The following is a 19,182-nucleotide window of genomic DNA, read 5'->3' as shown; positions in this document are numbered from 1 at the left end:
GTCTCAGGGATCCCAGTCTAAGCCATAAAGGCAGGAAACAGCTGGGTGTCATGGAGGAAAAAGCATCTATGTCCACAAACGTTTTCTCAAACCTGCTCTTTTATTCTGGTGGTTGGATTTGAAGGGAGGGGGTGGTGTTTCTCAAACGTTCAGAATCCCTCCATCCCCTACAGTAGTGGTTCTCAAACTCGAGCAAGCACCTGGAGGGCTCATTCAAACATGGATTTCTGGGCTTGCACCCAACCCCCCCATCCCCAGCATCCTTAACTAAGTAAATCTGGAGTAAGGGCCCCAAAATTGTTTTTTGAACAAGTTCCCAGCTGATGCTAATGTTGCCAGCCCAGGGAACTACCCTTTACAGGGGTGGGCAAGCTTTTTGACTCGAGGGCCACAATAGGTTCTTAAACTGGACCGGAGGGCCGGAACAAAAGCATGGATGGAGTGTTTGTGTGAACTAATATAAATTCAAAGTAAAGGAGCGGAGGGGAGAGCAAGAGAACTGGATAGAAGAGCCGGATCCGGCCCGCGGGCCGTAGTTTGCCCACGGCTGCTTTAGAACCACTGACCAAAGGGATCCAGATGCACACCTAAATCATATAATCTTGGATACGTTAAATGTTTTACATCATAAAACACTGGTATTAAAAAGGGGAAGACTTTTCTGAACATTGGTATTTACCTCTACCTTTTCTAAAATTCTTCTTAAATGATAGTAAAAGAATTTTTTAAAAGCAGAAACCCACTAGGACAGTGGTCGGCAAACTCATGAGTCAACAGAGCCAAATACCAACAGCACAACGATTGAAATTCCTTTTGAGAGCCAAATTTATTAAACTTAAACTTCTTCTAACGCCACTTCTTCAAAATAGACTCGCCCAGGCCGTGGTATTTTGTGGAAGAGCCACACTGAAGGGGCCAAAGAGCCGCATGTGGCTCGCGAGCCGCAGTTTGCCGACCACTGCACTGGGACAAAGAGAGTAGAGAACGCAACATCATTTTGGAGATGAGAGTGAAGATGGATGCATGGTAACTGACAGAGCAGACCCAAGAAAGCTGGCACCTCATTTGGAAGTGGGGAGCTCCCAGAAGCAAAGCGATCCCCACTGCAGAACTGCTTAGGACTTAGAGATGCTAAATCCCTGGGGCTTGGGGGGAGGGTGGCAAGCAGGGGCTGGAACAGTTTGTAAGTCTTTACAAGAAGCAGCTGAGCTTTTACGATCCCACTCCACACCACCCATGCACTGGAAATGGATTGGATGTTCATCCTTTCACGAGGTGAACACGAGGGAGAGAGTTGCACACCGAGACAGGATGATAAAGGAAAAACGTACACACTGAAAGGCAGACGACCCGCCCACCCACCTGCTTCCTCCCGCAGCACGCTCCTAGAAGCCCGGTAGTCAGGTTAATAGCCCAAGATGCTGCACTTTTCATATGGACAGCCAGCCAACAAGCATCAGGAATTTTAAGGATGCTTCTAACACCGAAGATTAAAGAAACCAAACAGGAAAGAGAAAAAAAAGAAAAGAAAAGAAAAGAAAAGAAGGAAGGAAGGAAGGAAGGAAGGAAGGAAGGAAGGAAGGAAGGAAGGAAGGAAGGGAAACAGAGGCAATGGAGGGGGCAGGAAAAAAAGTTAGAAAAAAAACATCCTGTCATTAATATTCTAGAGAGTTAAGAGATGAGAAGAAACTGGATACATAAAACAAGGACAGAAGGATATAAACAAGAATATTCAAAGAAGAAACAGAACTTCTAAAATAAAAAATGTCATCGGGAAAGTAAAATATTAATGGGAGGGCTGAAGATAAAATTGAGGAAATCCCTCAGAAGGTGGAACAAAATGAAATGGACAAGAGGTGATGAAAAGTATCAAAAGTAGAGAATCAGACCAATAGTTACAATGTCTAAATAATAGGAGGTTTAGAAAGAAATAGACAGGAAAAAGTCACCAAAGAAATAATTTAAGAAAATTTCCCCAACTGAAGGATCACAAGTATTGAAAAAAAAAAATGAATGAAAGGCTCACATCCAGGCATACCATCAAAAGATTCAGAGCACTGTCCACAAATAGAGGTCTCTCTTTGAAGGAGTGACAATCACAGGTCACACACAGAGGACTGAGAATCAAAATATCATCCAATTTTTCAAGGGCAGTCTTGGAGGTTATAAGACAATGAAACAAAGCCTTCAACATTTTTAATATATTTTATTGATTTTTTCACAGAGAGGAAGGGAGAGGGATAGAGAGTTAGAAACATCGATGAGAGAGAAACATCGATCAGCTGCCTCCTGCACACCCCCCACTGGGGATGTGCCCGCAACCAAGGTACATGCCCTTGATCGGAATCGAACCTGGGACCTTTCAGTCCGCAGGCCGATCCTCTATCCACTGAGCCAAACCAGTTAGGGCAACCTTCAACATTTTGAGGAAAATAATTTCTAATGCAGAATTTCTTCTCCACCTCAACTGTTAGGAGTAGGATGAAGACAATTACAGATATGCAAAGTCTCAGGAAATTTACTTCCTATCTACCCTTCTAAGAAGGTTACTAGAGGGTGTGCTCCACCCAGACAAGGAAGTAATCAATAAAGAGGAAGATATGGGATGTAGGGGAGAGATCAATGGAATCCAAAAGAGGATGGAGAAAGAAAAGAAAAAAATCTCTGGGAAAAGAGGTGTGAGAACATTGAGACTAGATGGAGGCAGGAGATGGAGCACTCCAAGAGTGCTTTCCCCAAGAAGATTTGAAACTGGTGGAAAACCTGATGTGTCTGAATAAATGGAAACAATAATTAAACCTCTGGGAACAAATTAGTGATAAATAATTAAACCTCTAAAGAGTTTGGGAACAAATTAGTGATAAATTAGTGAACAAATGAAGAAATAAAGTCCTTATTAACGCCAGAGAGAGCAAAAACATGCAAAAAAAATGTAATCAAAATATACTACACGACTCAGCTGTGAACGGCATTTGCTCAGCAGCACTATTATAGACTAGTAATCATATGTGCAGCCAGACAATGGACATATTGTTTGATTATCTCACTAAACGTTATGGTGCAACTAATGAGGAGATGAGTGCGAGAGGGAATGAGTCTGTATCTGTGGACCTCATTCTTTTTTTCCCCATGACAGAAAGCCAATAGATAACATCTAAAATGGAACAAAAATATAGTAGTATGAGTATATTATTAGAGATAGGGAGATAGAAGAAGTAAAAATGTTGAGAGGTTTGCCTGCGGAAATATGGAATTAGAGGTGAGAAGATGAGAAGAAAGAAATTGCTGTTTCTGTTAGACTCTTTATAGAAGCGTGACCTTTTAAACCACAAACCTGTATATCTTCAATAAAAGTAAAAATCAAATTAAAACGTGAACAGCAGTCCTGGTTTTTCATCTGAGGGGAGAAACAGTGTTTGAAATCACTCACAAGGAAATCTCTGGCTGGACAGCTGCATGAGCTGTCAGCTTCCGTATTTTGTGGGGTCTCCCCCGAACCCCACTCTTTGTGTTTTCTACATTAGGAAATCTTAACTCAGAATTATAGGTTGTGGGAAGCTTTGATGGAGAGTTCTGGCTTTTCAGATCAAACGCAGACCCAGAAATTATGGAGAGAATTCCCACTAAAGACAACGTTCAGTGTTTCATCAGCAGACCAGCGCCCCAGCTCAGCACCCCTGAGAGCTGAGGTGTCAGAGGTCCCAACCTGGAGACAGCAGCTGACAGTCACACCCTCTCTCTCTGCTGGCACGTGGCTTGTAAGATATGTCTCCGTGTTCCGTTGCAGCATTTGGGTGTGATTTGTAATAGGCAAGAGACATAGCCTACGTGCTTTTCTCTGCTGAAGGAAGAAAATCATCGGGTTCTGGGGAAAGAGTCAAAAATCTCAGCCATGGAGCCGTTTGCTGACTCTCAACCACTGTTCAGTTTTAAGGAATTCTGAGGTCTGATCATTTAAAAACCCTGATATTTTGGTCCTGAAGTCAAAGATCCATACTATTCAAAATCCTAAATGCATTACCGGGACATAGCGCGCGTGTTCGCAGAAATGACAATTTAACAAAGATTTCATTCCTTATTTTTAAAACACGGTAAACCCTTTTGTTTCTGGAGGCATGCAATGGACCCCCGTGAATGAGGTGTGTTCCATGAATAAGGCGTGATCTGCATTTGGAAGCAATTCCTTTCAATGGCATAGGGATGCCTTTGCGTGCAGCCCTTGTGGCCGGAGCTTCTTCAATACTAAGTCAATGTATCTTTTTTTTTTTCAATTGCAGTAAAATATACATAATATAAAATTGACTACTTTGACCATTTTAAAGTATACAATTCAGTGACATTAAGTACATTCACAATATGGTGCAATCATCACCACTATCCATCTCTCGCACTTTTTCATCCTCCTAAATTGAAACTCTCTACTCATGAAACATCAACTCCCCATTCTTCCCTCCCCTACTGCCTGGCAACCTCTATTCTACTTTCTGTTTCCATAAATTTGCCTATTCTAGGGACCTCATATAAATGGAATCATACCATTTTTGTTTCGGGGGTCTGGCTTATTTTACTTAATATTTTTTTGAAGGTTCATCCATGTTGTAGCATGTATCAGAATGTCATTCATTTTTAAGGCTAAGAATCCATTGTGTATGGCCCTGAGCGGTTTGGCTCAGTGGATAGAGCGTCGGCCTGCAGACTGAAGGGTCCCAGGTTCGATTCCGGTCAAGGGCATGTACCTTGGTTGGGGGCACATACCCAGCAGGGAGTGTGCAGGAGGCAACTGATCAATGTTTCTCTCTCATCAGTGTTTCTGGCTCTCTATACCTCTCTCTTCCTCTCTGTAAAAAAAACAATAAAATGTCTTTTTAAAAATCCATTGTGAATGGATATACCACATTTTGTTCGTTCATTCATCTGTTGATGGACATTTGCCTTGTTTCACCTGTTGGCTATTGTAAATAATGCCATGGGAACATTCATGTCCAACATAACTTTCAAAGTCTACCTCGTAGTTTACAAACTGATCGTTAATTAAACCAGAAATCTCTCTTAAAATCACTCATGTATATGGCAAATATATACTGACATTGATTTATTCATAGTTTTATTAAACTGTAAAGTGAATTGTCTGGTTGTGTACATACATAATAGTCATTGATTTTAAATGCCAGTCACATTAGGAGAAATCCAATAGTTCTGATAAAGAAACTCTACCAATTGTTTCCTGCTTTCTTTCCAACCACAGTACTTGTTATTGATTTTGAAGCTGGTTTCATATTTCACCAGCAAGAATATAATTGCATTTGTTTTTGCTACAAGGGTGAATGATGACTATAGTTTTCATGTCTTTTCAACCTTTAACATTAAATTTTGACAACTTTGTACGGGAAAGCCTTAGTTTTTGTTTGCACTAGAGAAAGTCAAATAGTTTAAAAGTAAGGTTGATAAGCTTTATTGGGAAATACTGTGCAAGTTTTGGTAACTTTATATTATTATTTGATAAAAGTGTTAAGGGCTGATAAGCTGCGTTCTACGACAAAAGGCTCACTAATTCAACACAATTTGATGATCATTTTCCATTGCCATGCTTCCTACTTTCTTTTTTTCTCTGCCTTTGTGAGATTATCCACATACATTGTCCACTTGTCGCCTGACATACAGATTCAGCTTTCCATTTGTGACAGAGCCCACTTACTACTTGTATTTGTGACCTTATTTCATTTTTAGGATTTATTTTTCTACTTTTGTTATAATTCTGCAAACCACTTTGGAAATGCTGATTCGTGTTGTGAATTGTGGATATTATGCCATGCAACAGCAACAGTGACAAACGTGGGTTTAACAAATGTAAACAATAACGGTCAGATGACAATAAAATACATTCTTTAAGATAAATTCATTCTTTAAGATAAATGACATCAGTATGAACTAAGTCAACCCTTGAATACAGTGCTTTTAAGAACATAAAAAGTGAGAAGTTCTATAGAAATTATGATTAATCTTACATTTCAGATTTTAAAAATTATCTGTGCATAAATGACTGCATAACTTTTTCTTCCAGATCTGTGAAATGATTTAGAGGCTACTGAGAGACTTCTGGTGGTCAAGAGAGATCCATAGATCACTTATTGAGAAACTTGTAGGGGATGGAGAGAGCTGAACTGCTCTGCGAAACAGAATGAGCAGAATCTGAGCTCCCAGGGAAGATACAGAAGGAAGACAGTGAGGCAGGGAGGTGGGAGGCAACCCAAAGGGACAGTTTATGAGAGGAGATTATGGCAGCCTCAGTTACCAAGATAGATCAGTTGCGATATTGGCAAGCTGAATCCACCAATGATCAAGATAGAATCATTAAAAATAGATTAGCAAATTTATTAAGGTAACTTACTATATTAACAGATGAAAGACGATATGGTAAGCTTAATAAATACAGAAATGTTGATAAAAACCAACACCCATTCATTATGAAACTCTTAACATGCCAGAAGTGGAAAGAAATTTCCATAACTTGATAAAGGATTGTAATCCTGAGAATCCCATGTCATCATGATAACTGTGAAACGTTAGCCATATACTGTACAGAAACAAGAGGAAAAGAACTCGGCTCACGCGGATAGCGTCAGCATTGTGCCGAAGGCCCTGGCCAGTTCACTAAGACAGGAAACGTGACCAAGTGGCATAAGAATCCTAAAGGAGGAAACAAGTTCATTATCCTTTACAGATGATCTAACTGTTTAAGCAGAAAACCCAAGAGACTCTACAGAGAAATGCTGTAACTTGTTAAAGAGTTCAGAAAGGTTGGATGCAAAACCAATATAGAGAAGTTAAAAACATTAATAGATTTTAGCAATGAAAATAAATATCAAAACGATAATGTAAGATAGGATGTGTAAAAGCTTTCCATAAGACATGATAAAATGCTATGGAAGAACATAAAAGAAGGCCTGGATACGGTGGAACATACACCATGCTGATGTGGCTTGATACTATAAACGTGGCGATTTTTCCTGTGGTAATAAAGAAATTCAGTGCATATTTACAATCAGAGTTTCAATGCAATTGTGAGAAAAGAGCTTGAAAATCTGACCCTGGCATGGATATGGAGAAGTACAGAAACTGGAAGAACCAAGTAATTTTCAAGAAGACAACAGGAAGGGTTGCCATCATCAACCAGGTCGGATCATATCATAACGCGTTTCGATCCGTGCGGTGTTGTCTCGGGAAGCGACAAATAAATTCCTGGGAGAATCGGATGGAGTGTGTGTGGAAATCTGGTGCGTGACTGAGGGAGTAGAAGGAATGACTTGGGAAACGATGACCTATTACAAGTGGAGTCGTAAGGATAATACACATGGAAAAATATTAGAAGCCTATTTCATGCACAACATACACACACACACACACACACACACACACGTCGAGGAGGATGCACTATCTACCTAAGCAGAGAAGAAAGCACAGGGTGGGGCGAAAGGAGGGTTACAGTTGTGAGTACTATAACACAGTTTATCCTTGTGTTATTATTATTTATTAATGATCGTGTTATTTTCCATAGGAACACCTGTAGAGCTATTTTTGCCCCACCCTGTATTATGGCTTTTAGAAGAAAATACAGGAGCATATCTTCATAGAACATCACATAGCAGTAAAAACACACACACACAAAAAAAAACACACACACAACAAAAACCCCACAAATGAAATCAGTCTACATGTAGCCATTTAGACAAACACACAAACACCATATTGATTTTTAAAAAGCATCCGCTAAAGCATGCCTACAGTGCGGTATCCCTCATAGAAACCTGCAAAGACACCAACCACTGCTTTATGCCGCGCAGGGCCAGGTCCCCACCCCCCGTTTGCTACTGCTTCAGCTTCACTTCACCTGCTCTTTTCCAGGTGAGAAAACATTTTTTCCAACGTGCTTTTCCCTGCGACCAAATTGCTGTATTTTGTCAGCCTAGGGGCCGTACCTGCTCATGAATTTCGTGTGCGGGGCCTCTAGTATAGTATAAATATATAAAATCTTCCCACAAGCAGACAGATAGGCAGGCAGGCAGTGGTGGTGGTTGTGGGGCAGGGGGGGAGGAGAGGTGGGGATCTGACTTTATCAGCCGGCAACAGAGCAAAGCTAACATTTCAGGGAGGCACAGCGGCAGGGAGGATAGATAAGGAATGGGAACCACTTGTGTCCAAAAGACTGTATCAAGCACACGGTGATAGGATCGGCTTCGGATGGCTCACTGGCTACGGTTTAATTTCTAAGAAATACCCAACATGCTCCTGTAGCTCCGTCTAACACAAGGACATTTACTCTTTTCCGTAGGGCTCCCAGCAACACAGTGAACCGCCAAGAGCTGTTACCAGTTTGCATTAAAAAAAAAAATCTGGAGGCCGATCATTTTTGTAAAGCTGAGGATACTGAACATCATTCAAAACCTGTCACATCCATTTCCAGAACTAGGACCAGCTACGTAAATTTTTATCACTTACATTTTTTCAAAGTGTATTGATAAAGGAAACTGCGTCAACAATTTAGTTAATACAGAATCTGTTAAAGAATAGATTTAAGCTCGCCCAGCATGGCTCAGTGGTTGAGCACAGACCTATGAACCAGGAGGTCACGGTTTGATTCCCGGTCAGGGCACATGCCCGGGTTGTGGGCTTGATCCCCAGTAGGGGGAGTGCAGGAGGCAGCCGACCAATGATTCTCTCTCATCATTGATTTTCTCTCTCTCTCCCTCTCCCTTACTCTTTGAAATCAATAAAAAATATATATATTTTTTAAAAAAGGAATGGGTTTAATTATTAGTGGAAAGGGAAATTGGTGCAGCTTTGGAAAACAGTTTGGCAGTATTTCAAAAATTAAAATTGTGTGTCCCTATGACCCAGCATTTTCACTTCTAGGAATTCATTGTTCACATTTAACCACATTATGCATACAAAGATATGTGTGTAAGGATATTCCCCGAAGAACTGTGATGGCAGAATATGAGAATTATGTTGACTAGAATCAACATAAATGCCTGTCAATAGGACAATAGGTAAATAAAATTTGCTTCATCCATGTAAGTAAAATCTATTCAGTCAATTTCTACAAAATGTCTGCTGCTGGGATTTTTATTGGGATTTCATGGAATCTGTAAATTAATTTGGGCGTCACTAACGTGAGATATCCTTGAGTTTACCTAGGTACTTAGAAATTTCTCTCGATATTGTTTTGCCATTTTTCAGTATAAAGGTTTGGGCCTATTTTTTACCACAGCTTTTGAATTTATTTTTCTATTTTCTAACAAATTATTTTTTCTCTTAAGTTACTAACTTCTTTCTGTTTTCCTTTCATTCGTTTCTGGTTCTTTTGTCTAGCTTTATGTTAAGCATCTAAATAATTCTTTTCATTTTTGACTGATAGATATTCTATGCTTCATGGCCATGGATATTTCCTGAGCACATCTTTACCTGCACCCTATAGGTTCTGATTAAAGTGTGAATTGCTTTTTCTTCCCTAGAAATTCTATAATGTTAGTTTGTAGTCTTTCTTTTATCTAAGAGATTTAAAAAAAACAACACCACAAACACAACAAAACAAAACAAATGAAAACCTCTCCTTTTTTTTTCTGATTTTGTTATTATTTTCTAACTTTATTGCAGTGTGGTCAAAGAATGTTTTCTTTATTATTTCTTCTCTTTGGAACTTATTGAGGTTTTGCTGTGGTTTAATATTTGGTCAATTTTTATGGCCATTTGAAAAGGCAGTATATTCTCTACTTTTCAGGGAATATAGTTTAATATGTGTTCATCAGATCTAGCTTTTAATTACATTACTCATGTCATGTATATTTTTTATACATTTGACCTATCATAGGCTGAAGGAAATTAAACTTTCCTAACCTTACAATGTTTTTGTCTATTTGCCCTTATATGCTCATAATTTTTTATTGATGGACACTGTTGCCACATTATTTGTTGCAAAGATGTAGCGGATTATTTAGCAGTACACTGTGTCATTTTGTTCTGTTTAATAATTTTCTGCCTGAATTCCACCTTCTCTTACATTAAGATCATGCCTCCTGCTCTCTTTTGTTTACCTTTGCTTATATCTTAGCCCTTTGTTTAATTTTAACCTTTCTGTATCGCCTTGAGCAGTATATATTTTATTAAACATGAAGTTGGATACAGCTTTGTTCTATAAAAATATATATAAATTTTACAAAACAGGCGCATCAAATCCATCTATATTTATTAACCGGGCAGATTTGTTTGATTTTAGTTTGCTATTTATATTACTTTATGTTATGTATTTAATACTTTCTTCAAATATTTTATTATCAGGTATATTTTACTTGCTTTATTTTTGGTGCATGATTCTGAATTTAAGACTGTTTTTATTTTAGTTCTAGTGGTTGCCTTTGTAAATATAAATTTATAATTACAATTAAAACTATGTAATGCACTGTCCTTGGTATGCTAGCTCTTTAAACAATATCTTATTTTCATTTGGTAATTCTCTTCCACTCCCCTCTGCTTTATCCATCATCTGATTGTATTTAATAATATATTTTTCATACCTATGTATTGTTAAATGTAATTATTTTCCAGTCCTTGATTTACCAACTTTAAAGCATACTTTTTAACTTCTTGCTATTTTAGAAGCAGTTCCCACATTCTTTCCTCTTTTTACTCCCAATGTTGGCTATTTATACCATGTCAGCGTTTTCAGGGCCTCTGGGGTTTGGGAGGTAAAATGCCTCCATCCTCACTTTTGTCCCTCCCTGCAGGCACTGAAGTTTAACAAGCTCTGAGCTGCTAAGTCCCTCACTAGTCCTCCCCCCACTTGCTGTCTTCCGAGATTGTTTTGACATCTCGTGTTCTCTGTGCTTTCCTCTGTTCCTGTATATTTATACCGTTCTTGTTCCCATGCTGTCGTTTTATCAGCATTTTGAGGGAGTTGGGGTAAAACATATGTCTTCTGTGTTTAACAAGAATCCCCAAATAACTTTTAGTTTTGAGAGAAAATGCTTTGCATGAAAAGTTCAGAAGAAAAACAGAAATTTTACATGCCCATAGCTCAGCCATTTTAGAACTCTATCTCCATCCCTCTCTATCTCTATTGCTATCTCTACCTCTATCTTTATATCTATACTTACATTATTTATCTCTATCTCTATCTCTATCTCTATCTCTATATCTTTATCTATCTATATATCATCTACCTATCTCTATCTCTATCTATGAGGGAAAGAGGGAGAGAGAGAAGGACAATAAGCTAAAATACTAACAGTGATTTCTCTACCTCTCTACCTAGTTACTATCTTCTGATTTATAGTTTTCATTATTCTGCATTCTATGCATTGGCCATTTATTTTTTAAATTACTTTGTTTTTAAGCTTTTTATTTTGATATGTAACATGCACGATAAAAATGCACATGAAACATAAATTAGTTGTAAAATGAATGCTTGTGTATTAGTCAGCTCCGTCACAAGATACCATAGGTTGAGTGGTAAAACAACAAAAATTTATCTTCTCACAGTTCTGGAGTTAAAGATCAGGGTGCCAGCAGGGTCAGGCTTTGGGGAAGGCCCTTTCCTGGCTGGCTAAGGTCCTATTTCTTGCTGTGTCCTCACATGGCAGATAGAAAGCTCTGGTGTCCATTCCTATTCTTATAAGGGTACCAGTTCTGTCGGGTCACGGCTGTGCCCTATGACCTCATTTAACCTGAATCACCTCCGTAAGGCCCCTTCTCCAATACAATCACCTGTTGTGGGGGGGGTTAGGGCTTTAACACATACATTTTGGGGGGGACATAATTCAGTCCATAGTAGCATATGACAAACTACTCATGTCACAAAATGGAACATTGTGAGCATCCCACAAGCCCCTTGCCGATTACATCCTCCCACCTCTGCCCAAGAGGTTACTACTCTCCTAACTTTTGTGGGGTTCTGTGCCTTTTTATTTATATTTTTACCTCCTAAGTATTCATCTCTAAACAGAACAGTAGTTTTGCTTTCCTGTTTTTAAATTTCATTTAAATGGAATCATACTTACGTCATCTTTCGTGTCTGGCTTTTTTGTTCAATATTATATTCCTGAGACTCATCCTTGTGTGGAGCTAGAGTTTATTCATTTTCATTGCTGAACATTATCCAATTTTCAGAACATAATGAAGATGTTTAATGTATTCAAAACTTTATGAACACTGGGTTGTTTCCAATTTTTTACTTTTATAGGCAATGTTCATAAACTTTCCATGGCTGTATCCCGGTGCCCATAAGGACGTATTTCTGTTGAGTGAATGTTCCAGTAGTATAATCAGAAGATCACAGTGTGTGTGTGTTTTCACCTTTACTTGGTAATATCCACTGCTTTCCAAAAAGGTTGTACAAATGTGCATTCCCACCAGCAGCATATGAGTTTCTATTGCTTCATACATTTCTCAATACTTGGCACTGTCAACAATTAAAAAATTTCCTATCCAACAAACTTATAGTAATCTCTCAGTGTGATTTTAGTTCACATGTCCTTAATTAAGAGAAGGTTAAGAATATTTTATATGTTCATTGATCATTTGGATTTCTATTTTTGTAGAATATCTATTTAAATTTTGGCTCATTTTAAAATTGGTTGCTCTGACGTATTTCTGGTGAATTCATTATTCTGGATATAAACACTTTTTAGGTATATGCGTTGCAAATATTTTCTGCTTAGTAGGCTTGCTTTTTCACTCTCAAAAAGTAGTCTTCTGATGAACAGAAATTCTAAATTTTAATGTATTAAAATGTATCACTTTTTTTCTCTGTGGTTCGTGCTTCTTATTTCCTATGTAATAAATCTTTCCCTAAACTGAGGTCATGAATATAGTCTCCTTTGCTTTTTTATTTTCCCCCCTTTACAAAGTTGAATAGAACTGATAAAACAGACATCTTTGCTTCTTATATTTTTCTTCTGATCTCAAAGAGAAAGCTTGCCATTTTTCACAATTAAGTATGATGTTTGTTGCTTTCTTTAAAGTGATTACCCTTTATCAGAGTACAATTCCCTTATAGCCCTACTTTCCCAAGAGTTTTAAATCATTAGCAGATATCAAACTTCATCAAATAATTTTTCAGCAGCAATGAAGATGATCACATGATTTTCCACTTTAACTTATTAATAGAAAGAGAACATGTTTCCTATTGTGTGTATATTAATGTTATCATCGGCAAGAAAAATTTGCAAGTTGGAAAAAGAAAGCTTTCTAGAAAGCTTTGGCATAGGATGCTTTTGGCAAGTTCCCACATTCTGAAACTACAGTTTCCATTTGCTAACTCAGCATAATCTCAGAAATGCTAAGGTCACTTCGAAGTATATGAGTTATGATAACTTCCCCAGCTTCATTCATGGGTTATTTTCTGAATTTGTTCTTCATTCTGTCTCAGTTTTGTTCCTGACTCTCTTTCCAAGAGTAGGCCTCCCTAAAGTTCATTCATGTGTGCACCTAGCAGGTGAATGGGTGTATATCTGGCAGGAAATTCATCTGTTCAGATCACAGAAATTGGACCTTCTGAGACTGAGATACCAACATTGATATTTTTTAAATCTCCCCAGGAGATTCCAATGCACAGCCAAGGTTGAGAACCACTAATGTACTAGTACAGCTCTTTAAAGCTGAAAATCATATGAAACAAAGTCTACAGAGAAGATATATGACCATTACAAAGTCAGATAAATAATAGGATCCCACATTACCCAAATGAGACCCCACAGAATAAATAACGGGGGAAAGCTGCCACGTGGAGGAAGAGAAGAGGACAAAAAGGAAAGGCAGCGAATGACAGCAAATCTACTCACTCCATCTTCTCTGGAAGGTCGGTGCGGGTCATGCACACACAGTTGACCACGATCGTGACTGTGATAAATGTGCTGAACCACCTGCGAGGCTGGGTTAAGGAAAAGCTGAGAGTCACACAGCGAATGGCATGTGATCACCTTGATGCTGAATGATGAAATTCATACCTCTTAGCTAAGATTGGCTTCATGGTCTTGTCGCTTAATAACCAGGAACATTTCCTGAGTGCCTACTATGGGTTGAATACTTCGTCCACATTTTTTATAACACAATTACCCTATAAGTGGATATTATTGTCTACATTTTTGAGCTAAGAAAAACAGGCTGATAAAGCTTAGGTCATTTTCCCCTGCTCACACAGCTAGTCAACCTTGATGCCAAGGTGTGAACTCAGGGGGTTTGCTAAGAGAACCCTGAGCAAGATGAAAGGAAAGAGAACCTTTCTTCCAACATGTCCTGCCCTGAAGACTTCACTCCACTTTACAATACACCCTGACGTTTCATCCATCAATGTCTCTCTTCCCCTAAAAGACAAAGAGAATGCTCCTGGGAACTTAGAAATAACGGGAGGGCTACCAGCTTCCATGGAAATAAGCTTAGTCAGATTGTTCTCCTAAGTGAGCTGAAGAAGTGGACTTCTGGCCAGGAACGGTGGAGGCAGGCACAGGAAGTGAAATGCTGGTTCGAGGTAGAGATTCCAAGTAGGATTAGGCTGTGGTGAGAACTGTGAACAGCCAGAGAGGAGACTCTTAGAGGAGAGGTTGGGCAAGGGGGTTATCAGAAGTGGAAGGGGGCACTGAACAGGAAGGCAAGTGGGAGGGGTAAATAGATGGGGAAAACGTTGGTAGGGGAAATCCAACAATCAATGTCTCCCTTTGGACATTTTTCTCAGAACTAGCTGGGTTCTTGACAATTCCTTCCTGAAGAAAAATAAAGCCTGAAGATGAACTTGACCTACAGAGAGAGTGAACCGCTCATCTTACATAATTTCAGCTTGAGCAGAAGTATTTAAATCTATTTTAGTTGTGTGTGTGTGTGTGTGTGTGTGTGTTTTGGTTTGGTTTTTTTGTAAATGTCTTTAATGTGCCCTGTCTCATAGTTACTTAGGAACACTTCTATTTTAAAAAGGGAAATGCTACTAATTAAGACACATTTTCCTGTTGACTTGCAATTAAAGTAAGAAATGTATTCACATGGAGGGGGGATGTTAAGCCAAGGATAAATGTAAAATTATATCTTCAATTCCACAAACTTTTAAAAGTAATATGATATATTATGTATAATATTACTTATAAAAACATTCATAGTGAATTTGATTAGAATTATAATTTTGATGAAATAGTAATAATAGGACAGTGAGAATCCCATACCTTAAAGAGTATCTTTTGGGGCTAGAGCTACCCAAGTTCCTGAGATTTACATATATAAATGCAGATTTTGATAAGTCTGTAATGAGTAGACCCTCTACATAGTTATTTATTCATAAAATCTCAAGATAAAAAGAATATGCATAATCCATGGACACAGCCAATAGTGTGGGGAAGGTCTGGGGTTGGGTGGTGGCTGGGTGGAGGGGGGGCAAAGAGGTGGAAATGGGGGACATCTGTAATACTGCCAACAATAATAAAAAAGAATATTCACTGTTCACTTGGTTCTTTAAAGTGATTTTATTTCTAATTAGCTGTTTCTTACTAAATAAGATGTAATTCAGCCAGGATGCATGGAGAGAATTTTGTGTATTTGCTGTTTTTCTTTATTTGTAATTTTATGTAATTGTGCATAAAATTACAAATAAGGAAAACCCTAGTAGAGATGACATACTGAGAGAATAAATTACCCTAATTCATTTTCATTAGCTGTCTACTTCCTTATTGTTGATACTGCCCCAAGCAGGATGTAGGACGGACATTTTTAACAAGCGGAGTGACCTTGGACACTGTACTTAATGCTTCGGCGTGTCAGTTTTATTATCTGTAAAATGGGGAGGTTAATCTCTCTTCAAGGGTTTCCGTACCTATGAGAGTGTCGACACTTAGAGGGTATATAGCAAATGGGAGCCTACTATTATCATGAAAATTTTCTGTAGAATCAAGAAATCCAAGATTTAATTAAGAAAATATACTTCCCACTGGTTAACCATAAAGCATGGAAAGGGAAATTGTAATGCCACTTCCTGCGGCAGCAGTTTCATGTTGAGATCACTGTGCCGGGGTACCAGCTCCCTGGGAGCTGCCCCGGGGTGCAGGGAGAGAGCTCCTTTTCCCGGAGCCTCTTCGGAAGAGGCTGGCTACCACCTGCCAGGCAGCTGAAGCAAGGCTGTTCTTGCAAATCAACCTCCTGGAAGCCAGCGCTGAAATCAACTCTGGAACGTCCAACTTGGACAGTCACCAGGGAAGATCCTTGGAAACCAAGCCAAAGTCTCTTATCTGTACTAGTTTGACTGGTCTTGGAAAAAATATACAAAAAAATCCCATCCCCTAACCCCACCACAGAAACCTGAAGCCAGCTTCTGAAGCTACCTAAATATAATACAGACATTGGATCAATGTATCGCTAATCATTACATTCTCCAATGGCATGAACCTTGGGCTATTGACAATTTTAACCGGCTGGTAGTTTGGCGGTAACTTATGACATGGGCAGTGCCACATGACCAGTGGGGGCCCATTGAGACAATCTGCCCTCTGCCCATTGCTGTCTGTTCTCTTGGCCCTCTGGGAAGTGCTGCTCCTTTGCCCAATAAGCAGCCACTCCCCAGATGGCTAGGGCACAGATATACCATGCCTATCTCATTGGCCCAAAGAAGGCTTAGAGCCCTTTTCCTGTTCTTTAGGTTGTGGGAAGAGCCGACCACATACGGTGAGAATGTGCCTGGTATATCAGCAAAGCTCCCCTCACAGAGAGAACATTTTTCAAGATGCGCATCCAGAGGTGTGTCCATTCTAGTCTAGGTGAACCCAATCCCATCTCTGGGTGGCATGAAGACCTCCTCTGCCTTGGGACTGCTTTCAGGTGTTGGATACATTAAAGCCACAAACAGTTTTTTCCATGTAACGATTGAAAAAAGGACTCGATTGGAGGAAGGCTCTATTGCTAACCTCTGAAGCAGGTACTAGACACAGTGGGCAAGGCCTGATTCTAACATGTGGAAGTATCAACCGTGCAAAGGATATGAGTGGACAGACACTTTGATGGCTGTTCTTCTGATCGGGTTGAAAGGACTGAATAACCACAGGGCCCGAGTGGCACTAAACCGGGAAATGGTCCTTCCTTTGTTCAGCACCATAAACGTCTACAACAAAACAAAATAGAAGGGGCACCGCCAGTGAGAAACACACATCCTCACACAACCATGTTTTTGAGCATGAGTGGCATCATCTCAGGCTCATGAGCAAGAGGGTCTAGGAACCATGGATCAGTGAGAGCCAAATGGAGAAGCAGAGAGTTAGGGAGGATCAGGGGCTAATAGCCATACCCCTACCCTCCCAGCAAGACCCCAGGTCTCATGGCTGACTGTGCATCAGAATGAACCCACTGCAAGCGCCCCGTAGACAGGCGGCTGACCAGGGAGCAGCTAAAATGCATCATGCCCAGGGCTGGAGGATGGAGTTCTGGTGGCATTTAATTTCTCTTCTAATTAGTGGATCACCTCTGGTCCCATGATGTTCTTTCTGTCCTCCACCTCCTAGGTCTTCCCTTTTAAACCCTCCTCTGAGCATCTAGGAGGGTGAGGGCTCTTGGCAGATGAGAGGAGGGAGAAAGACAGTCCAGTGCCTTTATTCTCTCTACAAGCCATACTGGAGATGGCTGATTCCTGACCCTCCCAACTCCCAAACATTCATACACCATTTTTTTCAGCTGTGGAGAACACTTAAGATACCATACAAACAGGGTAATAGTCATGAAACAGCTCTTGTTCAAATGATTGGTTCTCAAACTTTTGATTGCAAAAATTATCAAGGACTACAAAGAGCTTTTGGTAGTATTTATACCTTTTTGCTTATACCATATGTGTGTGTGTGTGTGTGTATACATACATGTTTGTGTATATATTCTATTAGAAATTTAAAATGTAGGACATTTTAAAACATGGAAATAGATAAGCACACATTCCAGTAGCTGTTAGACTAATGATGTCATCCCCCATCAATACCTCTATGTTTACTATTATATGTTCACAAAAAAGCATGCGTAAAAAAGACAAGTGACATCTAAGTATTATTATGTAATAGTGTTGACCTGCAGAACTCATTAAAAGAGTTCAGAGAACCCCAGGATTTCCAAGATCATACTTTGAGGACCACCAGTTTAAATCCACCTCGTTTCTGATCTCCTCGCCTACTCTACCCTCCCACAAGATCTCCGCTCCCCGCTTGCAAAGAGAGCCATCATCTCTAGAGATCCTAGGCCAGAACTCATCCAAGGGAACAGCCACTTCCTCTGAAAACTCCACAATAGTTCTCACTGCTTTTGAGGATTCGGGTTTCATTAGCCTCTACCATAAATACCATACAGACTCAAAGAGAACGTCGAAGAGGTGAGTTACATTTCCTTTTCATTGACTGAGTCTAGCTGGCAACCACATCACCCAAGACGCAGAAGGACTCCCTGGGCTGGGTGGGGACAGAGCCTTCCCCTCCCAGAGCGGAGAACAGCCGTTGCCGCCAGTAGCCCTTACCCTGTGTGCACTGTAGAAGGGGTCCAGTTCCTCCAGGGGCTCCCCGACCAGCGCTGCCGGGAGTTCACCATAGAACTTGGGCAGCTGGTTGCAGGCTTTCAAGTCGAGCTGGGGCCGTGGCTTCTCCTCTTGGTCCTTCTGCTTCTGCTTCCGCTTCTGCTTGTGCTCACTCTGCTTACCTTTGGCTTTTTCTTCTGCCTGCTTGGCCGCAATTCTCTTTTCAATCTCCACCAGGGACTCTGGAGTGAATCGACGGAAGTTGGTAGTTTCCAGGGACTCAAGGGGGAATTCCATCTTCTCATTCTTCTTTAGGAAGAATTTAGACTCTTATGAGAGTGGACATCACCATAGAGAGGTAACAGTCTGCCCGCTGGCCCTCTTCCTCCCATCCCTCCCACCTTTTTTGCTAAACAGCTCCCCAACTACCTCTCCTATTCCTTAACCCTCACTAAGCTCCCCCCAGGACACTACAGCCCCTGCACTGCTCTCAGGAAGGCTATTTGTTCCATCCTACTCCAGGCACTAGAGGGAAAGTCTGTGTTCTCCATGAGTTTCTAAGTCATTGCTCCTTCATCATTTTGTAACATACCACCACCACCAACCACAACCTACCACTACCACCAACCACAACCATCACCAACCACCACCAATAATAACCACAACCACCCACC

At 40.0% G+C, this 19,182-nt stretch overlaps 1 protein-coding gene across 1 annotated transcript in view; it reads right to left on the bottom strand.

Annotated features, from left to right (window-relative positions):
* SCN10A (sodium voltage-gated channel alpha subunit 10) overlaps positions 1-18,805 on the bottom strand; it is a gene marked incomplete at both ends in the record, with an annotated part of 82,117 nt that extends 63,312 nt beyond the window's left edge. Inside the window, 3 exon segments of the mRNA XM_080675543.1 lie at positions 13,836-13,916; positions 17,007-17,125; positions 18,512-18,805. Of these exon segments, the coding sequence (XP_080531669.1) occupies positions 13,836-13,916; positions 17,007-17,125; positions 18,512-18,805 (494 nt within the window).
* Between the last annotated feature and the right edge of the window lie 377 nt (positions 18,806-19,182).

Source organism: Plecotus auritus (assembly GCF_963455305.1).
Source record: "Plecotus auritus genome assembly, chromosome: 6".
In the NCBI taxonomy this organism is placed as follows: Eukaryota; Metazoa; Chordata; class Mammalia; order Chiroptera; family Vespertilionidae; genus Plecotus; species Plecotus auritus.
The sequence above is the reverse complement of the archived record's forward strand: the minus strand, read 5'-3'. Positions and strand labels throughout refer to the sequence as shown.